This window comes from Saccopteryx bilineata, chromosome 1, assembly GCF_036850765.1.
Source record: "Saccopteryx bilineata isolate mSacBil1 chromosome 1, mSacBil1_pri_phased_curated, whole genome shotgun sequence".
Lineage (NCBI taxonomy): Eukaryota > Metazoa > Chordata > Mammalia > Chiroptera > Emballonuridae > Saccopteryx > Saccopteryx bilineata.
Window position 1 is genome coordinate 264,675,543 of NC_089490.1, and position 25,197 is coordinate 264,700,739.

At 37.7% G+C, this 25,197-nt stretch overlaps 1 protein-coding gene across 2 annotated transcripts in view; it reads right to left on the minus strand.

Annotated features, from left to right (window-relative positions):
- Window positions 1–25,197, minus strand: part of CWC27 (CWC27 spliceosome associated cyclophilin) — a 215,258-nt gene that overhangs the window by 143,865 nt on the left and 46,196 nt on the right. For both annotated transcript variants that reach the window (XM_066253591.1, XM_066253592.1), the window contains exons 9-10: window positions 24,578–24,608; window positions 21,798–21,955 (exon numbers count right to left, since the gene is read on the minus strand). In XM_066253591.1, the coding sequence (XP_066109688.1) occupies window positions 21,798–21,955; window positions 24,578–24,608 (189 nt within the window). The remainder of the gene's footprint in view (window positions 1–21,797; window positions 21,956–24,577; window positions 24,609–25,197) is intronic.

Here is a 25,197-nt window from a genome sequence, read left to right on the forward strand (position 1 = left end):
GATCTATAGCCTAGCCATACTGAAACATAACATTGACTATTATCAATATAATAATAACATATTAAAATTGGTAAGATGCAGAGAAAGCAGTGCTTAGAGGGAAATTTAGAGCTTTAAAAGCTTATAATAGAAAAGTCCAGAATCAACTATCTAAGCTTCCAGCAAAAGAAGCTAAAAAACAAAAAACAAAAAAATGAAACAATATGCAGATAAGAAGATAAAGAAGAGGAGAAGGAGCAAATTAAACAGAAAGTAAGTATAGACAGAAGGAAGTTAGGGGACTACTTATTTCAAGACTTACTATTACAGATAATTTAAATAGACATTTCAAAAACTTTTAATGACATAAAAGATGTGCTAATTTGGAACTTCAACTTCTCCCAGCTTATCAGGGTTGGGAAAAAACTTTCAAGTTGAGAGCTAGATCCAACCTTGAAGGTGAAGGTAGTTCAAACCTTTCATTTTCAAAAGAGAACACCCAAGGTCAAACAGCTGGGAAAAAAAAAGATATAGAAGGCCTTGCACCCTAGTTTTCAAAGCCCCTTCCCAGAGCTCTTCCTACTATAATAAACCGTCTCCAAGTTGTCTTACATGTCACTAGGAACCTGTGTCACCTAGGCCTTTGTGCCATAGTAACCACTGGGAAACATACCACCCTATACCTTCTACTTCCTGAATTTATCCACAGGCTTAGCACATGAAGTACCTTTATTTTTATTTTTTTTAATTTTTTTTTTAATTTTTTTTTTTAAATTTTACAGAGGAGAAGGAGAGACAGAGAGAGAGAGAGAGGAGAGACAGAGAGAGAGAAGAGGGGGAGGAGCTGGAAGCATCAACCCCCATATGTGCCTTGACCAGGCAAGCCCAGGGTTTTGAACCGGCGACCTCAGCATTTCCAGGTCAACGCTTTATCCACTGCGCCACCACAGGGAGGCATGAAGTACCTTTATGTGAATTAGAAAAAGGCATTCAGTCACAAGGAACACCCTAAGAAATAAATACATTTTTTTCTTGGCAGAAAGATTAGAAAAAGGCAGCCATTCTTTGAGATGAATGTGGCCCTTCACCCATGCACAGGGCTTGGAGTGGAGCTCCAGGTCATGCTTTATAGCTAAGTCCTCTTTTTCAGGTAACAATCTGCACAACTCTTTTTAGTAGCCCTGCCTGCTTATCAATCATCTTGTCAAATGCAGAAAATCAAATAATGTCAATCCATAAAAATATTTCACAAATAAGCAAATTTTGCAGAACAAAAACACACTTTAAAATTGTATCTTAAGCCTGACCAGGTGGTGGCACAGTGGATAGACCATCGAACTGGGATGCGGAAGGACCCAGGTTCAAGACCTCGGGGTGCCAGCTTGAGCAAAAAGCTCACTAACATGGACCCAAGGTCACTGGCTCGAGCGGAGGGTTACTCAGTCTGCTGAAGGCCCACGGTCATGGCACATGTGAGAAAGCAATCAATGAACAACTATGATGTCGCAACAAAAAACTGTTGATTGATGCTTCTCATCTCTCTCCATTCCTGTCTGTCTGTCCCTATCTATCCCTCTATCTTTAAAAAACAAACAAACAAACAAAAAAAAACTTGTATCTTAAAACACTTAAGCTGTGCCTGACCTGTGGTGGCACAGTGGACAGGGTGTTGACCTGGAATGCTGAGGTCACTGGTCCGAAACTCTGGGCTTGCCCACTCAAGGTACATATGGGAAGCAACCAATGAACAACTAAAGTGAGGCAACTACGATCTCGCTTTCTCTTTCTCAAATTAATAAATAAAATATTTTTAAAAACACAACACACACTTAAGCTGTATCTTAAAACTCCTTGTATACCATAATTGTAATATTGTAAATATAAAAGTAGAATCATGATGTTAAGAGTACATAGGAAAACTTTTATTACCAGTACTTCACTTTAAAAAGTGACATCCTATATTTGTTTTGTTTAGTAAAATTTTAAGTGCTATATTAAAAAACACATAGAAGCAACAAATAAAGCCATGTGTTTTTCTAAGCAATAAATGTCATCAATTAAATTTTCAGTAGGACATTTATTTTTCTAAAATAAAAGAGTTGCTTACACTAGCTAAAGTTAGAAATTTATCCTTTAAATTGTTTCCTTAAGTGAGCATATCCATAATCACATTTGGAGACATGTTATTTTGTTTTATGATGTTAAGTTTTTATTATAAACAGGATGTTCTAAAAAATAATGCTTCCACTTTTTATAAATATTCAACATGAAATAAAAATAGTAATTAACTTCATTAAAATACAACAAATTAGCATACCTATTATTTTAGAATTTCTTTACCAGCAAAATTCTACAATCTACTTACTCCACTTGAGGTTCTGGCTGTTGGCAGAATAAACCTTCCTTAACATACCTTCAAGAATACCAATTAACCTCATCTGACTTAACAACATTTTACTTGGAATTTCCTATGTATTTGAAGTACTCAGTCTGTCTATGCTACTTGAAACTTTTTAATGTATTACTATCTGAAGTAATGTCATGTGCTCATGTTTTACAGAGGCATGATTTAGGCAACCATCGCATCTGTACAAAGTACATTCTCTGTAGTCAAGAGGGATGTAGGCGATGAGAGAAGCACGATGCTTATGAAGGACAACAGTGACTCATTTTCTTTCTAGGCAGGTTTGTCTTACCTCCCCAAACTGTCACCATGGACGGGGCTCATCTCTTTGCTTCATTGGTATCATGCCCCTTAAGCACATACATCCCCTTAAATACTACTTGAGTTGCCATAGATTCTTGAGAACGAGTCAATTTCCTGACAAATTTTTTTCATTTTATTTTGAAATATGGCATCCTTAGAAGGGGGTACCACAAAGTAAGCTCTTCTATGGTTTTTAAATGAGAGGAGTGCATTGTGCAGCACCTTAGGCATTTTAAACTCTATAATCATAGGCCATCAATGGCATCATGCTTTAAAAGCAGTCTCACATGCATTATTTCATTTAACCTTACTGCACCCGTATTGAGATGAGAAAAAAGGTTCAGAAATGTTGATCTGCTCAGATCTCATTTATATATAGTAAATGATGATTTACTGGGGTAATTCTGGGGTTAGAATCCAAGTCTTCACAGATCATAGTTGTCATTAAATTTGTTATTAAGCAAATAACATTTTTAGCATAGTGCTAGCAATAAAAGTTTATTTTTTTAGCTAGTCACCAGGAAGTCTCCCTAAACTATCACTTTATTTATTATGGGGATTTGGTATTCATTTTCAAATGATAAATAGTAAAATAAACATTAATCTCAAAAAGGAGTCTCACCAAACCCTCCTACTCATATTATTCCTCTCCAAAAATGTGGAAATCCAATAATCACCCAACTTTTAATCTTTCAAATTGATTTACTCTAGTTGGAAAAAGCAGTTGATCTATGTTTATCTGTACCCTTGAATTAACACATAAATCAAGCAAAATGAGTTACATTTGCACTTTACTATTCTGGAAGGTACCTCATGATCTGGTCCCAACCTATCTTTCCAGCTTTAGGGCCAACTAGATCCTCTTCTCTAATCACAACAGACTGTTCCTCAAATACACTCTACACTTTTCTCAGTTTCCTCTACTGGAAATTCCTTCCCCACCCATTTCCTCTTATTCAAACTCTACCTCTTCATCAAGGACTATGCTATCTAGTTTGTACACATGCAATATTTACGCTATCTAGTTTGCACACATGCAGACTTCCTGATCCCTAAAGTCACAATTAATGTCTCTCTTTTCCACAAAGCTACTGTATTTTCTCTGACCCTCAGTTTTATATAAAGTTCATTGTGTGAAAAGAGCTATCGATCTGGCTCAACTGAGAGCTTTTTTGTGGGCAGGAGTAATATCCGTCTCTGTCTTTGTATCTACTACATGCGTATTGTAGATGTTTCCAAAAATGTTTGCTGAATGCAAATTACTAGCAAACAAAACACTATCTTAACTGAGGTTTTCATCATATCTTGCCTGACCTTGGACCATTAAAGCAGTCTACTAGTTGGTCACCTCAACTTATATAATCTTGGCTCCCTCCGATGGATTTTCCATATTACCACCACAGTGATCTTTCTAAGACAAAAACGTAATCATGCTGCTTTTCAATCTGAAACCTTTATATTGTTCTCCACCATCTAAAGGACAAAGTCCAGTTTCTAAATATGCCAAACAAGGGCCATCTTTGTCTGGCCCAGTCTACTTCTCTAACACTTTATACCATATTCCTACAGATGTGTGTCCATTTGTGCACAAATGCCCACAGTCCTCAGGATATTAAACTCTCCCCTCACCCTTTGCATTATACTATCTGCATCCTTGGTCCACCAAACTAAGATCTCATTTTTATGCCTTATCTCAGGGGAGGTATAATATGGCGTATAGGTCAAGCATATCTTTGTTTAACCCCTAGATTGTCCATCACTTGGAGAGTAATCCTGAGTAAGTTAAACTTTGCAAATACAATTAAGGGAAGAGTGGAAAGCTCTATGGCTTCGCCATTCTTCCCTTACTCATTTTGCAATGCTACCCTTCTCCTCTGTATTAGTAGGCAACTTCAGGATTTCATGTAAAATACAACACTAAGAGCCAGCATTAGAAACCAAGGTTAGGTTCCCTATAGGTAGAAATAATCATTTAAGTTCCAGATTTAAAAGCAAATAAGCTTTTACTTTTTTTCTATCTCCTTATTCACTCCATATTAAAATATGAAGTAACAATACAAAGAATTTTCGAGTCCTTTTTTTTGCTTACAATAGTTGTCCACCTCAGCAAGAATGTACGTATAAAATATCCTCATATATTATTTGCCTCATATTTCTTTGGTGAAATAGCCTTTGTCTATTTCTTAAATTAGTGTGTTTGGTTTTATATTCTAGATACATACATTTAATCAGATGTGCAATTTGCAAATAATACTTCCCAGTCTGCGACTTGTCTTTTCATCCTTTGCAGAGCCAAAGTTTTTTTAATTTTGATGAAGTCCAATTTATCAGTGGACTTCATGTTTTTTTGTGTCTAAAAACTCATTATAAAACCCAAGTCCATACAAATTTTCTCATGGTGTTTTCTTTCAAAAGAGTAGTGTTTTTGAGATAATATTTGTATAAAATGTGAGGTATGTGTCAAGATTCATTTTTTTGCATTCAGACCTTCAACTGTAGCATAATTTGTTAAAACGACTATCATTTCTCAATCAAATTGTTTTTGTACTTTTTTTATCAAAAATTAGTTGATGATATTTGTGTGACTCTATTTCTGGGCTCTGTATTCTGTTCCATTATCTCTCTATCCTATAGTCAGTTATTTTTTCTTTTCCTCTTTAAGATTTAGTAAGTATGGGATGTCCAGGGTTTGATTCCCAGTCAGGGCACACAGGAGAAGTGCCCATTTGCTTCTCCACACCTTCTCCTCTCAGTTCTTTATCTCTTTCTCTCTCTCTCTCTCTTCCCCTCCTGTGGTCATGACTCGACTGGAGTGAGTTGGCCCTGGGTGCTGAGGATGGCTCCATGGCCTCTGTCTCAGGCGCTAAGAAGAGCTTGGTTGCTGAGCAAAAGAGTAACACCCCAGATAGTCAGAGCATCACCCCCTAGTGGGCTTGCTGGGTGGATCCTGGTTGGGGCACATGCAAGAGTCTGTCTCTCTGTCTCCTCTCCTCTCATTGAATAAAAACAATAAATAAATAAAAGATTTAATAAGTATGTAATGCTCTAGATTTTGAGAAATAGAGTATACTTAAGTAGCCCCTCTAGTTAAAGGTATCATAGGTCTATAAAAGAATTCCTTTCTGTTCTAAAATAAAAAATGAAAAGGTAACAACAAAGTTAACTTAAGCAGAATTTGGTTAATGTGAAGCAAAAAAAAGAATGTTATAGCATGCAACAATACACTATGATTAGACGATTGCTCTGCTTGGGAACTGGGAGGTTTTATACCTTAAAAAGCTAGATGAGGCCCTGGCCGGTTGGCTCAGTGGTAGAGCATCGGCCTGGCGTGCGGGGGATCCGGGTTCGATTCCCGGCCAGGGCACATAGGAGAAGCGCCCATTTGCTTCTCCACCCCCCCCCCCTCCTTCCTCTCTGTCTCTCTCTTCCCCTCCCGCAGCCAAGGCTCCATTGGAGCAAAGATGGCCCGGGCGCTGGGGATGGCTCCTTGGCCTCTGCCCCAGGCGCTAGAGTGGCTCTGGTTGCGGCAGAGCGTCGCCCCTGGTGGGCGTGCCGGGTGGATCCCGGTCTGGCGCATGCGGGAGTCTGTCTGACTGTCTCTCCCCATTTCCAGCCCATTTCCAGCTTCAGAAAAATACAAAAAAAAAAAAGGCTAGATGAGGTGAATCCCTTTGGTATACTCTATTTCCATGTCAGATTTATAGCTTTTTAGTGTGTTTTAACGTTTACATTTTGTTTTAACCTGATTTAGGTGCCAGGTATTCATCTATGCTAAACCTCAGCAGTTAGAGTATTTTAAAAAAATAATTCAAAGATATATACAATATGAACTTACATTCTTAAAATGTTACTTTAAGGACTTTTTAAAAGAACAAGCCAAAATGAATTTTCTTACAAATATGCCTTTTATGCTTTCTTTGTTGGAATAAACAGCATTTAATCAGTATTTTATGAGAAGCATTTTGAGTTAGTAGAAGCTCTTGTAAATTGTAAAAGGCACTAATTACATGAATTAAGGTAATTCGAACACCCTTCCATATTATGGCTATAACACCAAAAATCCAAAGTAGTGTTGCCGCAATTCAACCATCCCTACATTGTAACCCCTCTTGGGGTCTTAGGTGCTCAATTTTTGTTATAGGCTGTGCTTAAGTACTAGAACAAGTATTTGTCCCTTTCTTCCTACTGAAAATTCTTGTTACTCACTGGCATAGCTTAGAAACAAGGCTAGTTTGGCCAAGAGAAGGGAGCCTCTCACTTTAACTCCCTTAAGTTGGGTGACCATTGTCTTCTGCAAACATCTGAGTTAGCATTGAAAAAGACAGGATATCTAGATCCAAATTGCTTTGTAATCTTATTTACCTTTATTCACCTATGCTCCTAACATATAGGGAAAGATTAAGTAATGTACATGCTCATCACTAACTAATTTGCTACAAAAACTATGTGCAAAAGATCTTTCAATAGCAACTAAAATGCAATCCCATTTTGTTCCAACATTCTTTGCATACTGCACAACATAGGGTAAAAAAATAAAAGGAATAAAACACAATTTTTAAAACTTCACTGGTATACTGATAAATCCTACCTGAGAATATAATAATGAGCATAAAGCCAAATAATTAAGGCTGGTGAATAATTCTATTGTTACCCCGTTTCTAGGCTGCCAGCAGCATCAGGATTAGACATATTCACCTTTTATCACAGCTCAGCCACCAACCTTTCCTCCCGTGTGACTGGGCAAGTACATATAAACTGAACCTAAAACTTAGTTGTACCAAATAGTAGCAGGATATAAAACACAACTCTAACACTCCAGTCTTTGTCGGGGGCCTACAAGATATCTTTCTAAACTCTCTGAAACCAAGCCAAGGGTTTTATTTTTAATACCCTTAAACAATCTTGTCTTTAAGGAATTTCAAGTTACTGTCAATACTGTGAACAAATAAAGCATATCCGGATATTTTCTATTAATTTGTAATGATTAATAAAACTAAAAAAGTAAATGTTTATCTAGAACGAAGAAGAAATTGACAGGAAGTCATTATGTAACTTTTGAAGTTAAGAAAACATTCTTTTTCATAGATCAAGAAAATCAAATATACATTAAAGAACAAGTCTAACTTCCTATTTGTTGAGTACATATATACTTGTGGTCTAAAGAGTTTCTAAAACAAACTGAAAATACAAATTATAAAGAAATGATTCAGTATGTAAGCTCAGATGCCAGTTAGAATCTCCCTTTGACCATAAGAAAAGTTTTTCAGTAGGAACAGAAACCTACCCATTCTTATATAAAATATTAAGGGTTTAAAAAAATTGAGTAGTAGAAAAATAAATCAAATATAAAATGATATTAAAAGTCTAATAAGCAACTGATATACTTCAAAGTATAATGGAAATCCCTTATAAGTTTCAACACTCAAGTACGTTTAAACAGTAAACACATTGAAATCAATATAAATGTAAAATACATTGAATAAACTCATACACATGCTATACCGATATCTAAATAATAAAGACTAATGAAGGAGATATCAGATCAAACATTGCTAACATCAAAACTGGCAAAAAGGCAGGAAAGAAGTATAATGAATTCTGTGAGATTCCTCTTCAAAGTAGACCATTAATAAATAGTTTGTATTGTGTCTACTTTTTAAAAGACAAATGAAAGCAAAGATTCAGTAAGGCTAACAAAATCTACTCCTTGAGAAGATAAATGTTGATGAAACACTATAAAAGTTGTTCTTAAAAAGTTATAGAACTTGGCCTGGCCTGTGGTGGTGCAGTGGATGGGGCATTGACCTGGAATGCTGAGGTCACCGGTTTGGAACCCTAGGCTTCCCAGGTCGGGGCACATGTGGGAGTTGATGCTTCCTGCTCCTCCCCCTTCACACTCTCTCTCTCTCTCCTCTCTAAAATGAATAAATAAAATCTTTAAAAAAAAGTTGTAGAACTTTTGGAAAACCTGATTTTGCCTAGGAGAAGGGATCCTCTCACTTTATCTCCCTAAACTGGATTGACCATTGTCTTCTGCAACCACTGATCCTAGTATTGAAAAAGAGATAATCTAGACCTAAACTTGCTTTTTAACCTTATTTACTTTTGTTCCCAATATACAGGAAATGTTTAATTAATGTGTATTTTCATCACCAATTCAATGGCTATAAAACCTATAAGCAAATCACATGCCAGACATACTGAATGAAATATTCTGTTTGTTTGTTTCAGGGGAGTGGATAGTAGGATGTGTATTTTGTAAAAGTCAAACACATTTTTAAAATTTGTCTTGGTCATTTGGATAGTTCTTGTTTTAAATAGTGTGGTCTGAAAAGGGCTTTCTGATGAGATGATATTTGAGCAAGGAATGGAATGAAGAGAAGGAATGGTCACTAGGAATATCTCAGAGAAGAAAGTTTCAGGCCGAGGTAACCCAAAGTGCAGAGGTCTGAAAGAAGTATGAGTGTGGTGTGTCCATGGGACTGTGAGAAGCACAGATGCCTGGTATAAAGTGAGCAGGAAGAGGAAGGTGGTCGTACCTGGCCTAAATGTGTAGGACATGAAAGGGCATGAGGACCAAAGCATGAAGTGAAAGGGTTGTCTTTGCTAGAAGAATACAGATGCAGATGCAGAGGTGGATTTGCTAGTGGAAAAGTGAGGAGGTCTCTTACTACTTCTGTTTTCATATTGAAATAAGAAGTAAGCTGCTCAGCCAAAAGTGAGAAAAAAGATAAAGATATTGGGTGTTATTAATTAATATGATTTTCTTCCAGGAACAAGAAAATCAACTAAGAAAGGTGTCAGAAATAGCAGCTATTCCTCTCCTCCCTATCCACATTCCCACCTGAGAGAACCTGCCTTACACACGGCCCTGGAAGAAATAGCCTTACCGTAGCAGATAGGTTTAGGTCCCGCTGCACTTACCAGAAACCCCAAATAACATGTTTTCAACCACATGAGGGTTATTTTACGTCACATAGAAAAAGTCCAGAGATAGGCAATGCAAGCTGGAATAGTGGTTCCATCAAGTCTTCCAGGACCTGGGCTCTTCCCCCTCGCCCTTCTGCCAGCCATTGCTCCAGCCTGTGTGCGCAGCTGGCAGCAGGAGGAAGGGAAGAAGGAGGACTAGCCTGTTAAAAACACTGCCTGAAATCCAACACACTTCTGTTTCATCTCAGCCAGAATTTGGTACAAGGCCACACAGAGCTACAAAGGAAACTGGTGAATGTCTTTTAGCTAAGCAGTCACGAGTCCAGCTAAAAGTTGGGGTTCATATTACTAAGAAGAGAAGGATAGCTCATGAAAGATCTAGACTTCTATGTCACCTCCACAGACCTCAGGCTTCTAACTCCCATCCACTATCATTATCCCCGCTGGTACCAAAACTAAATGGGTACCTAACCCAGGCCGAGCCATGAAGATTCTCTCTCCTAGAATTGGATATGAGAAACAGAAATCAAGTCAATTTACTTCTGGAATTGAACTACAAAAGGAACAGATTAGAGCCCTCCAGAGAAAATACAAGATTGTAAAAGGTAATGGAACAAATGAACAGAGAATAGCAGGAAGTCTGAGGTCAGAGAGAGAGAGAAAATATGTTTCTGACAACTTCCTTTCCCGTGAGGCCTGTACGCAATCCCTTTATTCCGATGTTATGCAATCGCACTATTCCTTTATAAAATTCCTTTTACTTGAGCTAATTTGAACGGGTTTCTATTCCCTACAACCACAGGACCTTTAAAATATCTAACAAGAAAGTTGTAACTTAACGTTATATGTGTATGAAGTGTTTCTGTGTCTTCTGTGAAACTTGTGGAAGATATTCCTTGTGTTCTTCCCCATTCCTTGTGTAAAGATAAAATAATTCTAAGATAGAACTTTCTTTAGAATTTTATACTTTTAAAAAATCAGATGTAATTAGGAATTGATATCCTTCTTTTAAAATTTCAGATAATGTGCCTTTATTATATCTCTTTTTGTCCTATCTGCCAGGAAGATGATTAAAATTGATTACATAGTCACACATACCTCGTACAATTCCTGGTTAAAGTACAGAGACTATAGTAGACTGTTATTGTTTCTAACCATTCACTGCTCCCCTCTGTGAAAGCTGTGTACTTCACTGCATGGACATCAGGCTCGGCCCTATCACTTGCTCTGACCAATTACATGTTAAAGTGATGTGTGCCACCTCTAAGCAGAAGCTGTAAGAGCTAGCAGGTGATTCCATCATCATTCTTTCCCCACTGCCAGCCGTCTTAGAAAGAGGCTGCTTCTTCACCTGGGCCCCTGAATGGAGATGACATGGAACAGACCCATGGATCCCATCAGAATGTAGTGAGAGTCAAAAAAATAAACATTAGTTGTTTTAAGCCACTGAGATTTAAGGATTGTTTATACCATAGCACAACCTTACCTATAATGACTACCAGGGTTCCCCTCCCAATGCTGCTCACCACCACTCAGCCAGTCATCTATACCAGAAGCCCAGCAGTCATCTGGAATACATCTTCTCTGCAAGTCTCCTACCTCCCATTAGTTCCTCCTTAATATCTCACAAATCCATCCCTACAGATGCTACTTTAGTTAGTCAGACCCTTCGGACCTCTCCCTTGGGCTAATCTAATAATCTATACTCATCTGTCTTTCTGCTTCTGCCTCCTTTCTCTCATCCAGCGATTTTCAACCCGGGTGCCCCAGAGGCACACCGGTGTGCACAAGAAATTTTAAAATATGCAATACCTGACTGCTCAGTCAGGGGCACTGACCTATTTTCCCTTAGACTGTCAAATAAAAAATGACAACAGCCATAACAACAATAGCCATCTGGTGTGAATGAATCAAAATTATACCTATTTGTTTTTTTGTCATTCTGGCAAAAACTGTAATATATTTTTTGTGCCACAGAATTGTCATAATTAGTTTATGTGTGCCATAAAATGAAAAAGTATAAAAATTGCTGCTCTAATCCATCATTTACACTTACATAAAGCAGTATGTCTAAAATGATGTTACACTTTGCCTAGAAACATTCCCTGTGAAAGTCTTCAGCTGGACACATCTGACTTGGCCCCGGCCAGCCCTCTCTAGGCTCCGTTAGCCATGTCAGACTGTAAGAGCAGACTTAGGGCACACCAGGGAGTCTCCCCCACCGGCCAAGATGATACAGGCAGAGGTTCTCATGCTGAACCAGCCAAAAGCTAGAAAGATGAGAGGGTCAAGAGCACCAAAAGCTAACAAGATAGTTGACAGGAAAAAAAGCCATCCCTTCGCTAACCCTGTAAGAACAGGAAGATTGAGCAGAAAGGGGAGATGGTATTTGAGACGAGAGTCTCCATTCTCCCAGGACACGGCACCTGAATAAACCTCTTTCCTTTTGCACCTGCACTTGTCTCGCAAGTTTGGCTGTCACTGGGGCAGGCAGCCGAGCCTGTGTTTCCATTTACAAGACCATTGCAGGTTCAAGTACTGGCTTTGCTGCTTTCCACTCACAAGTCACTTACCCTTCTTAAGTCCAGTTTTTCTCATCTGTAAAATGAAAATCATAATGCAGATTATGATTTGTTATGGGGGCTAAATTAGAGAAACTGATATGGCAAAGTACGTGTTCACACTATAGGAGAACAATGAATATTCATGGAATAAGAGAACAATTTGCTGGCCAAAGCACCTGTGAACACTTCCCAGCCCTTATTTGCTTATACTCTATGCTTTACCAGACACAAGACTGATACCAACCTGAGCATCCTAGGACTAAGCACAGTGCCTTGTGCAAAGGACAAACTCAAAATGTGCAAAAGAAAAGTGGTAGCTGAAAAGCAGCAAAATCCCTGAAATTAGAGGAAAAGGGGACAGAAAAAAGGCTAGAAATAGAAAAAATAAAATCACTAACTATAATTTTCTGTTAGGTCCTTGTGTAATTTCATGTGCTTTTAACTTGGTGTGAAACAAAGAACTTTGTAACTTGGGTGGCTTCTCTTCCTCATTTAACTCAAACTAAACTTGCCAATTTAATCTACATGTGAGTTCATGACGAAGACTAGGAAGGAAAGTAGGAAAGTAATGAACATTTCAAAGTTCTCAATGTGACTATATATGCTCCAGGGTAGAGAGAACACTTTCTTAAATGCTGAATCACTTAGAGAATGTTTTTTTCTGCACATAATCTCAATACTACATTTCAAATGTACAATTCCCTAAACAGCTGATACTGAGAGATCAATAGAATGTAACTCTCAAGGGTAACACAAATCAACACATTCTGAAGAGATACAAATCCCTCTTTTCATTTTGACAGGAGAATCTCCCCCACATGTGCATTTCACTGCTTCCCATCTGCCCTACAAAATCTAATTGGAATAACAGCAGGGTTGTCATATTTCTGAAGTATATAACTCAAAAGAAATTTTTTGCTAATTGTTTTATTTTGAAGGTGATTCCTCAGATATAGATTAAGGCTCTCAATGAATTAACCAGACATTTTAAAAGTGGTATTTTATTTTAAACAGCTCAAGAAATGGTTTTGCCCAGAATATCCAAAATTCTGCTATAAAGATCCAAACAAAAGAAAAATGGAACCTTGACAGAAATTCCAAATGATGGTATGATTTATATTATAATTGCTACTATTCCAAAATTTTACACATAATAGTTAAAGTCAATAAAATAATCATCTAATCTACACTGGAGATTAATTTAAAGGATTGAATTTGATGTTAAGTTTTATTTCTTTTAAATAATAGCTCCAAAAATAGGTTTTATCTTACTAGCATTAGGATAAAACGTATAAAATAGTTGATATTTGACTGCCCTTGACCTACAAAAAAGGCAATTTTATTTTCAACCCTATTTTAACCTGGTACAGGTATTTTGAACTTTTCTTGAAATATATATTGCTTACTTAGATTCCATAATTCTTTGCATACACTTCTATTAGAGCACTTCTGTACTGAATTGTAGTTAAGTGTTTATTAATTCTTACTCTTGCATTATCTTATGCAAGTTTGCAGACAGAAACCATTTCTACTTGATCGTCCTGTTCCTGGAACCTGACAGTGTCTGGCACATAGCACTTCCAGCAGTGACTCGCAACAAGAGTAACATATCTTTGAATAACATATATCCCATAAAAAATCCTAACAAAGGGAGATGTGAGAGACTCAAACTAGCAACAGGTCCTCTGGTGCTCACCCAGGCCTCAGGAGGCATGCGTATTTGAGAACAGAATGGTCAGGAAAGAACATATAAAAACTGAAAACCAAGTTCTAGCAAATGTAAGCTTCATTAAAATTAAGACTGCTCCAAAGCTTCATATCTACTGTTAAACCCAAGTATTTCTTGAAAATACAATATTTGGATCACCACTCCTCCATGTCAAAAAAAAGAATTCTTCAGAGATCAATTACCCAGCATATAGACCTTGTGTTTCTTTTCTTTATTCCCTTTTACCATTTGCTTAAATACAGCATCCTAAGGCGAAAAAGTGAAAGAAAGCAGATGTGCTCTAACTGGTCAACATTTTGACTGATGAAGGGGGGCACTTCTTATTAGTGATGATGCCTCTAATTGTTTAATAGGGTTATTGTATGTCAATGGATTTCAATCTTTGTTACTGTAGTCTTTTAAAATTTCTACTATCACTTTAAAATGTCGACTGTATTTAAATTTTTTGAAATTTAAATATTGTGTTCTCTTTTTGAATTTTCTAAAGCAAACAAAGTTTACATACAAAGACAACTATGCACTTCCTAAATTTAATCATTAAGTAGGAGAAACCAGGATAAAAGTATATTAAAACTCAAAAATTCTTGAAGGCTAAGAGAAAGATTGTTAATATTTTTAAAAAGGCTAGAAATACCGGGTAAAAATTTATTCAAAGTTCCATAGAAAGATCTAACAAAGGGAGATGCGAGAGACTAAAATTATCAACAGCTCCGCTGGTGCCCACCAAGACCTCAGGAGGCATGCATGACTCGTATCCCTTGCCTCATCATTTAAAGTTCAAGCCAAATCATTAGGTCTTCAACCTCATCTGCAAGATTCAATATCTAAATTCCTGGTGCTATCCTTTTAGTAAGATATTTCATATTCAGTCAGTGTAATACAGTCCATGAGTAAAATACAAATTCTACTTAACTTTACCATATAAGAGAGTTGGTTTATGAAAAAGGAATCGTGTCGCAGTCACTGTTCTTTTTTTTTCTTTTTTTTAACATGGACAGAGAGAGAGTCAGAGAGAGGGATAGATAGGGACAGACAGACAGGAACAGAGAGATATGAGAAGCATCAATTATCAGTTTTTCGTTGTGACACCTTAGGTGTTCACTGATTACTTTCTCATATGTGCCTTGACCGTGGAGCTACAGCAGACCGAGTAACTCCTTGCTCAAGCCAGCGACCTTGGGTCCAAGCTGGTGAGCTTTTTGCTCAAGCCAGATGAGCCTGCGCTCAAGCTGGCGACCTCAGGGGCTCGAACCTGGGTTCTCCACATCCCAGTCCAACGCTCTATCCACTGTGCCACCGCCTGGTCAGGCTCACAGTCACTGTCTCAACACCAAACCTAATACCGTTCAAATTAACCTTGAATGATTACTATCAAATCTTTAATAATTGAGATTTTATAGTATGTGTCAAGATTTCTTTTATTTATATTTCAATTTGGTGAAATAACTAAGGCGAGTATTTAAAATTATCAATGACAGAAATTACACAAAGAGAATTTCTGTAATGATTGCAATCATCACAACAAACCATTGATTTCTGACTACCTGGTCACCTGTTACATCTGATTTCACTGGCCACTTATTATGAATCAATACACAGATGCTAAAAGCAAGCAGGGCGGACAACTCAGTTTGGTTTACACGATTACTTGCAGCAGCTGAGCTCCACCTACAGGCAGGAAAAGGATTCTTTACAGTAAGATTTAAAATAGGACGTTTCAAAAGACAAACTCCAACTACCCTAAACTTTCAATTAACTTTGAGTGCACAACAGAATAACTTGTGTTCTTTTTAAAACTTGTATGGTCCCACACCAAATATTCTGATTAATTTGTTCATGTGGGAAGCCACCTGTTGTCAGGCAATCCAAATGTTCAGAAAAGGATTAAAGACACTGACTTAAATCTTTATCAGCACACATCTTTAAAAAACATTAGAAATACTCAAATATCACATTTTCCTTCTTCTAAAATTACTTGATTTCCACCTGACCTGTGGTGGCACAGTGGGTAGAGCATTGACCTGGAATGCTGAGGTCCCCAGTTTGGGGCACATATGAGAAGCAACTATTCTACCCCTGCTTCCCTCCCTACCCACCTGCCTTTCTCTCTCTCTGCATTCTCTTAAAAAGAAAAAATTTCAATGAATAAAATCTTTAAAATAAAATTACTTGATTTCCACTATACTGACCCTTCTCTTTTTCAAATATTGAAACTAACTTTACATGATATGTTTTATCCCTAGTAGATTGCAAAAAAATAACAAACCCTGAGGTGACACTAGAATTTTTTAAATCCACTTTTATGTTATTCTATACCCCAGAAGTAATCAAGGAAGTGTATGTTTGGTAGGGGTCTTAACCTTAGATGTGGTGTAGACCAGTGGTCCCCAACCTTTTTTGGGCCACAGACCAGTTTAATGTCAGAAAATATTTTCATGGACCGGCCTTTAGGGTGGGATGAATAAATGTATCACGTGACCGAGACAAGCGTCAAGAGTGAGTCTTAGATGGATGTAACAAAGGGAATCTGGTCATTTTTTAAAAATAAAACATCATTCACACTTAAATATAAATAAAACGGAAATAATGTAAGTTATTTATTCTTTCTCTGTGGACCGGTACCAAATGGCCCAAGGACCATTACCGGTCCACGGCCTGGGGGTTGGGGACCACTGGTGTAGACTATCTGGAGCGCTTTTAAAAAGTATTATTGCCATAAATTGATATATGTCTTTAGAAGTTAGAAAAGTGGTTACTATTATGCGATGAGAGGGAGGAGTAACCAGGATGGGGCAAGTGGGAGACTTCTAGGTGATGGCAATTTATTTCCTGGTCTGAATGATAGGTTACAGGTGTATTTGGTTTGTAAAAATCAGCAAGCTATACAATTAAAATACAGTGTGTCCGTAAAGTCATGGTGCACTTTTGACTGGTCACAGGAAAGCAACAAAAGACGACAGAAATGTGAAATCTGCACCAAATAAAAAAAAACCCTCCCAGTTTCCGTAGGATGATGTGGCAGCATGTGCGCATGTGCAGATGATGACGTAACACCGTGTATACAGTGGAGCAGCCTATGGCCATGCCAGTCGAGATGTGGACGGTACAGGGGAAAGTGTAGCGTATTCTGTGGCTCGCTAAATTCAAATCCGTGACCAAAGTGCAACGTGAATATCAGCATTTATAATGAAGCAACACCACATAGGAATAACATTACTCAGTAGGATAAGTAGTTGAAAGAAACCGGCAGTTTGGTGGAGAAACCCCGTTCTGGTAGGTCATTAGTCAGTGACGAGTCTGTAGAGGCTATACAGGATAGACACATAAGGAGCCCTAAAAAATCTGTGCATGAGCCCACATCGAACTACACTGAATAGGTATAAAACTGGGAGAGTTTTCCTTTTACTTGGTGCAGATTTCACATTTCTATCATCTTTTGTTGCTTTCCTGTGTTTGGTCAAAAGTGCACCATGACTTTACGGACACACTGTATATGCACTATGAAACATAGTTTATACAGATATATTCCGTATGTATATACTACTTCAATTAAATGTTAAAAGGTAAAAAAAGGATTTGCCCAGGCATCACTGCAGATCACATGATTCAGAATCTGTGGGATAAGGCCCAGGCATCTACTGTGAACCTAATAAGAATCTGGCCCTGGCCGGTTGGCTCAGCGGTAGAGCGTCGGCCTAGCGTGCGGAGGATCCGGGTTCGATTCCCAGCCAGGGCACACAGGAGAAGCGCCCATTTGCTTTTCCACCCCTCCGCCACGCTTTCCTCTCTGTCTCTCTCTTCCCCTCCCGCAGCCGAGGCTCCATTGGAACAAAGATGGCCCAGGCGCTGGGCATGGCTCTGTGGCCTCTGCCTCAGGCGCTGGAGTGGCTCTGGTCACAACATGGCGATGCCCAGGATGGGCAGAGCATCGCCCCCTGGTGGGCAGAGCGTCGCCCCTGGTGGGCGTGCCGGGTGGATCCTGGTCGGGCGCATGCGGGAGTCTGTCTGACTGTCTCTCTCTGTTTCCAGCTTCAGAAAAATGAAAAAAAATAAAAATAAAAATAAATAAATAAAAAAGAATCTAATGTGCAGTCGGGAAAGAAATCTAGTGAATCTCATGTACAGACGAAAGTGAAAACCACTCCTCTAATGAAACACAACTGTATTCATTCACTTATTCATCCATTCATTACACATCCTTTTATGACCATAACTATATGCATACTATACTAGACTCAGAGGATGTAAAGATAAATAAGACACAGCCACAAGGGAAGCTGAGTCTCGGCAAAGGATAGGCAAACCAATAAACCCCATGTGACAAAGACATGCGAGTTACTTACAAGATCTGGAGGAGAAAGTGATTTGTCAGTAAAGGATTCACTCATTTTTTTGTTCCTTAATTTATTATACAAATATTTAGGTATCTATGGTATTTGACTATAGAGATAACAAACATAAATGGACACAATCTCTGCCTTCAAGAAAGCTACTGTATAAGCAAAGAAAAAAATTATAACGTAATGTCATACTAACTATCACAGAAGTGCAAGAAAGGTGCAATCAGAATGCCCTGGGGAGTCAGGAAAGGTGCCACCAAATTGCTGACTTTGGAGTTAAGATTGTCTAAATTTGAACTAGTCCAGCAGCATTGGGAATAAAAAAATAGTATTTCAGAGGAGTGCCTCCCAGACTTTAATACACGTGTAAATCACCTGAGGATTGTTAACATGCAGATTCTCATTCAGAAGGTGTGGGGTGGGGCCTGACACCCAGCATTTCTAAAAAAAGTTCCCAAGTGATACTAATGCTCTTAGTCCACAGGTCACATTTTAAGAGTCAGGTTCTTGAGGAAGATGGGTTTTAAGAGGACAGATTTTAAAAAAAGCCAAATTCCGCAGCACAGACACCAAGAAAAACAAAAATTGGAGCGCAGCCATTATGTTTGTCATGAGATGGCCTTACTGGCGGCAGTTCCAGTGGAGTGATGAGGGGAAAGCTCAATGCTGTATATTTAGAAATAAATATAAAGTAAGGAGGTGGGGACAGGAAATAAAAGAGTGTTGTTTTTTTACCCCTGAATGCGGGAGATGTTTAATCATAAGCTGAAGGAAAAGAACCAGTGAAGAGAGAAAACTAGAGACAAAGGAAAGAGGATGGAATCATTTTGAAAGGATAGAGGGATTCCTCTGCCTTTCAAGTGCTGGATAAAAATAAGAATTGGTCTGAAAGTGTAAGGGTTTTAAGGAGAAAAGAGAAGAGTTGAAAAAGTCACTCCTAGTTCACAGAACAGAAAGCCAGGCGACCTGGTGTGCGCGAGATGGGTCTGCAGTGAGACGGGTCTGCGGTGGAACGGGTCTGCAGTGAGACGGGTCTGCAGTGAGACGGGTCTGCAGTGAGATGGGTCTGCAGTGAGATGGGTCTGCGGTGGAACGGGTCTGCAGTGAGACGGGTCTGCAGTGAGACGGTTCTGCGGTGAGACGGGTCTGCGGTGGGACGGGTCTGCGGTGGGACGGGTCTCAGTGAGACGGGTCTGCGGTGAGACGGGTCTCAGTGAGACGGGTCTGCGGTGAGACGGGTCTGCGGTGAGACAGGTCTCAGTGAGATGGGTCTGCGGTGAGACGGGTCTGCGGTGGGACGGGTCTGCAGTGAGACGGGTCTGCAGTGAGACCGGTCTGCATGAGCACCGTGGGATGCAGGTAAAGAAGCAGTGCAGACACAGCAAAGACTGGGCTTGTCCTTGGCTATGTGATTTTGCTCATCAACATCCAGCAGTCAAACTATAGGCTTACAGGAGGTGGGCTGAGAAACAAACTGAGACTGATACATTTAGAAAAGGGAGGAGGCAAGGGACCAATATCCTAAAGACGTCAGATAAATATAATGAAAAAGAAAGGAAAGGTAGGAAGACCTTTGGATTTATTTCTCCTAAACCCTAAGTACTTTTCAATGGAACAACTAGAGGCATTGCTGAGAATACATTATCAGGGAAAGATTCTACTCTATGTAAATTTGTTCAAAATTATATTGGTAAATACCATTCCCTAGCTTCAATATTAAGCACTCAACAAACCTGCTTGTACGTTTAACATCCAAACTGATAAACAGCTTTAACAGATTCCACACACTTCTTTACCAATAAAAGCAACATCAAAAATTTTCAGTAAAATATACTTTGAATGGCTCCTTGCCTAAAGGCCTGGTAGGCTAGTCTAGCTCCTGATCCCTCCAGCTCAAATAAGAAAATGAGCAAAGATAATAAAGTACTTCAAACACATCCAGATGAAAAGTTGGCATATATAGCAAGAGCACTGAATTTTAAATGAAAATGATTTCACACCGACATCCCATTTGGCTGGCAGCTATTTCCATTATAATTCAACTTAGACTGAGCAGTGATCTTCCTTTAAATATAATTATCCTTTTTACCACATTATAATTTTTTTAAGACTCTTAGAGAATTTTTATTTTAACATAAAACTAACTTGAGACAAACTATAGTGAAGCTAATATAACTAACCAAAAGCATTAATGATTTTAGAAATTTTTGTACTTAAAATGAGTGGTCATGAATAATTCTGAAAATTTATAAACATGAATGAAAAACTCTTCCCTTAGATATCTGTACTTTTTCCTGATCTCATTTTTCTTTATGTCTCTTTGTAAGTAGGCTGAAGGAGGGAGAGAAGATAATGTGAATTTTGGGAAAGAGAACATTTGCAAATAGATGTTTGGTGTTTATTAAGGCCAATTTTGCCAAATAAGCTTTCTTTAGTTCTCATAGAAACTTCATCTTTGCTAAATTATAAGTTCTATTAATTACAGGGTATATAAGTACTTGAAATTGTATTAAGGTCAACAAGATCAAGTTGAGGATTTAAGGAAACATTTGAACAACAAATATTTGGTTCATTTGTTAAAATTAAAACTGTATTTTTTGTCATGTTATAAACCTAATTCATAGTTCTTAAAAATCAGAAAACACTTGTCTAGAGTGAGAGAAAAAAGTATACTTGATTATATTCATGATTTGACTAAAAGCCTCTCATCACCTCCACTGTATATAAGCATATTCATAATTGCCAAAATCTTCAGTTAATAGTGGCCCAAAGTTAATCTAATACATTAACTTACTCAACAGTGGTCAGTTAACAGAAAACTGTTACTGGAAAAAAAAAAGATGTTTAAGGTAACTTCTAAGTACAATTTCTGAAAGCAAAAGCTTATACCATTAGTGGAAATTTCTAGGAATTCCTTTTCTGCTTTCACAAGGGAAAACATTAAGGAATACTTTTTAAGTTTCCTATATGAGGTTGAGAAATGTAACAAAAAACATAATGTTTTTTATATGAAGTTTCATCTATTTTATCCCCAAATGTAGGCCATCCAAAGAAAAGAAATATTATTACTTTTAAAAGCAATATTACTGAAAATATATGCCATAAAGTTGTAATAATAAAATAACAAAGGAGAGTTTTTTCATTTAAGTTGTATTTTAGGGAAATAAAATGTTGAGTCACAAAATTCATCAACTCTTTATCATCAGACATTTGCTGAAATTTCTTTTAAGATGCCATTGAGATCAGTATACAGCATAAACCAGACTTGAAAAGGTTATAAGAATGCTTTCATGTCCACACATTTAATAACCAGCTTCAACAAACTGTACTCGCCCAAATCTGAAAACATCTCCTTTCATTCTACACAATTACTCTACTGCTCTCATTGATATTACAAGCATAACTTTCCACATCTAGGTAATAGATATCTCAAACATTATGAAAATAATATTTTAACATTTAAGTTGAATAGAGGACTCAATCTTAATTTAAAATAAAGTATAAAAAGACAAATACTCTGATACCTAGAAGCACAATAACTGACTCACCTGCGGCTAACTGATTTCTTCTCCATTTCTCCCTCTCCAGCTGATTTGACATTTATGTTTGGGTCTTTTTTTAATTTTTTTGCAATTCTTTCTTTCAACAGGTTCTTCTCATCACCATCAATATTTTCATCATAGTCTGCACTTTCAAATTCTCCATCCTGTAGAAATTGAAAAGAGTATTTGCTAGGCGTTCCATTTCCCCTTTCACTTCTTCATTGCATTCTCAGACTCTCCTCATTGCATTCTAGGCCAGACTTGGCTTTTATTGATTTGTTTTGAATTATTAAGGGGCTAACGAATCTGCCCCAGGTGAAAATAACCTGGGGTCTGCTCTAGGTGAACAACGTAAATGTAGATACCCCAGTCTGAGTTGTCTGCTCACTTCACACTCAGCCCATCTGTGCAGCAGACTGTGCTACTATGTCACCAGCATACTGACCTCAACCAGGGATTATTCCAAGTAGAAGAGGTGGAAGTAGGACAGCTGAGATTTCTTTCTGTAACTTCAGTCATAGCAATTACTCCTTTCAGATCTCTCCAATGGGTCCCCTAACTCACTCCAGACCTTACGCAATCTGTGCCTCCCTGACATGATCTCCTACAACTCCATCCCAGCAACACTAGCCAACTTTGGAGCTGCTGTTCTCTCCAGCCTGAAACAGTCTTGCTCCATACATCTGCATGCGTGCTTTAGATCTCTGCTCAAATGTCACCCCCTCAGTGTTGCTCATCTTGATCAGTCTATTAAAATGGCAGAACCACCCACCCACCTGCAGTAACCTATTCTCCTTCCCTTTTATTTTCCCCAAAGCATTTATCACCCATCTGACATACTATACATTTTAATTAGTTATGTGTTTATTATATCTCTCCCATAATTAGAGGATGAACTTCATGAGGGCTAAGATTCTGGACTATTTGGCTTACTGTTTTATCTTCAACTTACAGAATGGAGAAAGGAGGAGGAAGGAAGGGAGGGAAGAAGGGGCAAAGAAGAAAGATGCTACTTCAAGTGGATCATTTTCTCTTGTGTTTCTTTGATCAACTGAGTCATGGTGGGACAAGGTTCTTAACTTGAGGTTGTAGACCTTCAGAACAATGGTCCTCAAAGTCTGGCTTTAGACTGTGTAACATGGGTTGCTTGTGAAAAAGAAATATGACATTCTAGCCTTCATCCCAATCTTTCCAAACCAAGTCTCTAGGAATAGAAATTGTGAAAAGGTGATAACCACTGACCAAGAACTTCCACACTTAGTCCTCAGAAGATCTAAAATAATTCCCTGAAAACTCATAAATTTTTGTTTGTGGATGTGGTATATTTCCTGGGAAGGTCTACAGTACAAGCAATTGCAGAGGATCTGGGACATAAAACAGGTTAGAGATGACACACTGTCCTTAGGTGACCTCACCCCCGACAAGACCATAAGAGCACATCTGTACTTTTACATATCAGGCCTTGATCCTATCTCCCAGACCCACATTATTGTTACACAGATGTCTCCAAATACTGTGAATCTCAAAATGTACAAAACTAACCACATTATTTTTTATTTTTCTCCCTATCTCAAGCCTATTCTTTCTTTTACACCCACCTAACAAATAGTCTAAATCAGAAACCTTGTGCTTGTCCTAGACTCGTCCTTCTCCCTAACCTCATAGGATGGTATCAGTCACCCCTTAAACTATATTTTTCAAGTCTCCTTCCCTCTCACAGCTGTGGTCTTATATCAAACTGTCCTCTTGTGATAACTTCCCAAAAGGTCTCCTTGATTCCAGTCTATTTCTTCTCATTTGTCCTCTATAATATTGCCAACAGTGATCTTTCTAAAATGAAAAGTTGACCACAGCAGTCTCCTTTTTAACTAATTCCCTTTTCCCTGCTCCTCATTACTTTTAGAAGTAAATTCAAACTCCTCAAATGGCCTATAAAGCTCTCTAAGATTTGGCTTCACCCTACCTCTCTAACCCCATCCTCTCATTCCTATCATGACACTCTGGTCATGCAGGTCTGCTTTGGGCTCCTGCAGCACACCAATCTTTCTCTGGCTTCAGAGCCTTTTGTGTATGAAGTTCCTTCTACCTTTAACACTTCCTCCTTGCTCTTTATATAGGGCAGGCTCCTTCTCAAACCTGAATACGAGCTTATACTTCCTAAATAAGGTACAATCTGTCCTTGTTGCCACAATTTTGCATACGCTGAATCACACAAGGCATAGATCAATGGGTTTTTACATAAAGTGACAAATGGATGACTTGAAAAACTTGACCTCATACATATAAAGGAAACTCTGCCTTCTGTTTTATCAGCTTTAATAGCCAACACAACAAATAAAGAACCACTACAGTTATGAAAGAGAATCTTCTGAAATATGTAAAAAAAGAAATACTACTACTATAAATGACTGATCAATTTCCCATACGTCATGTAGGGTACCCACACATCAACATTTCAATTTTTAACATAATAAAAATAAAATCAATGACATTTGAATTTTGAGTATTTAAGTAATGTTACATATCATAGGGAGAAAAAGTAGGCTAGAAATTCATATATAAGATTCTATGCACATGTAGACATGCTTGGAAGGAAATGTTATAATATCAAAATAAATAATGTATTTTTTCCAATCTTTCACATTTTTTCAAAATTTTATATGTATAATTATAAAAGTAATATATATTACATTACAAGGAAAACAATTTAAATTTTTATAAAAATTTTTAAATTTTCTGTAAATTGTTCAAACTATATATATACTTATATATACTAAAATACTCACATCATCTAAATCTGCTGCATCACCTTTTTCACTACAAAAAAATAAGAAAAACAAAAATTTTAGCTTCAAAATGAAACTAATAGAGCTATTCAATAACCCCAAAATTTAGAATATTTTGCTGTACTAATACTTCAAAAACTTATTTCAACATAGGAATTTCAGAATGGCATTCTAGAGCAGCAGTTCTCAACCTGTGGGTCGCGACCCCGGCAGGGGTCGAACAACCAAAACACAGGGGTCGCCTAAAGCCATCGGAAAATACATATTTATTATACAATACATTTTTAAATAAAATATGTATTTCCGATGGCTTTAGGCAACCCTGTGTTTTAGTCATTTGACCCCTGCCGGGGTCGCAACCCACAGGTTGAGAACTGCTGTTCTAGAGTAAATGAAAATATTCTAAAAATGAGTCATTTTTACAAACAATAAGAAGTACACTCCATTAGCACATACACAAACTAATATAAGTAAAAGAAAAAAACATGCAAATAATAATCAACAATGTTATTTTTATGAACAAAGGTTGCAGAAAACAATTTCTTCCATTGGTTTGACATATTATGGTTCATGAAACCAAATCCTTCAAATACAATGATATTAAAAAAGACTATTTTTAA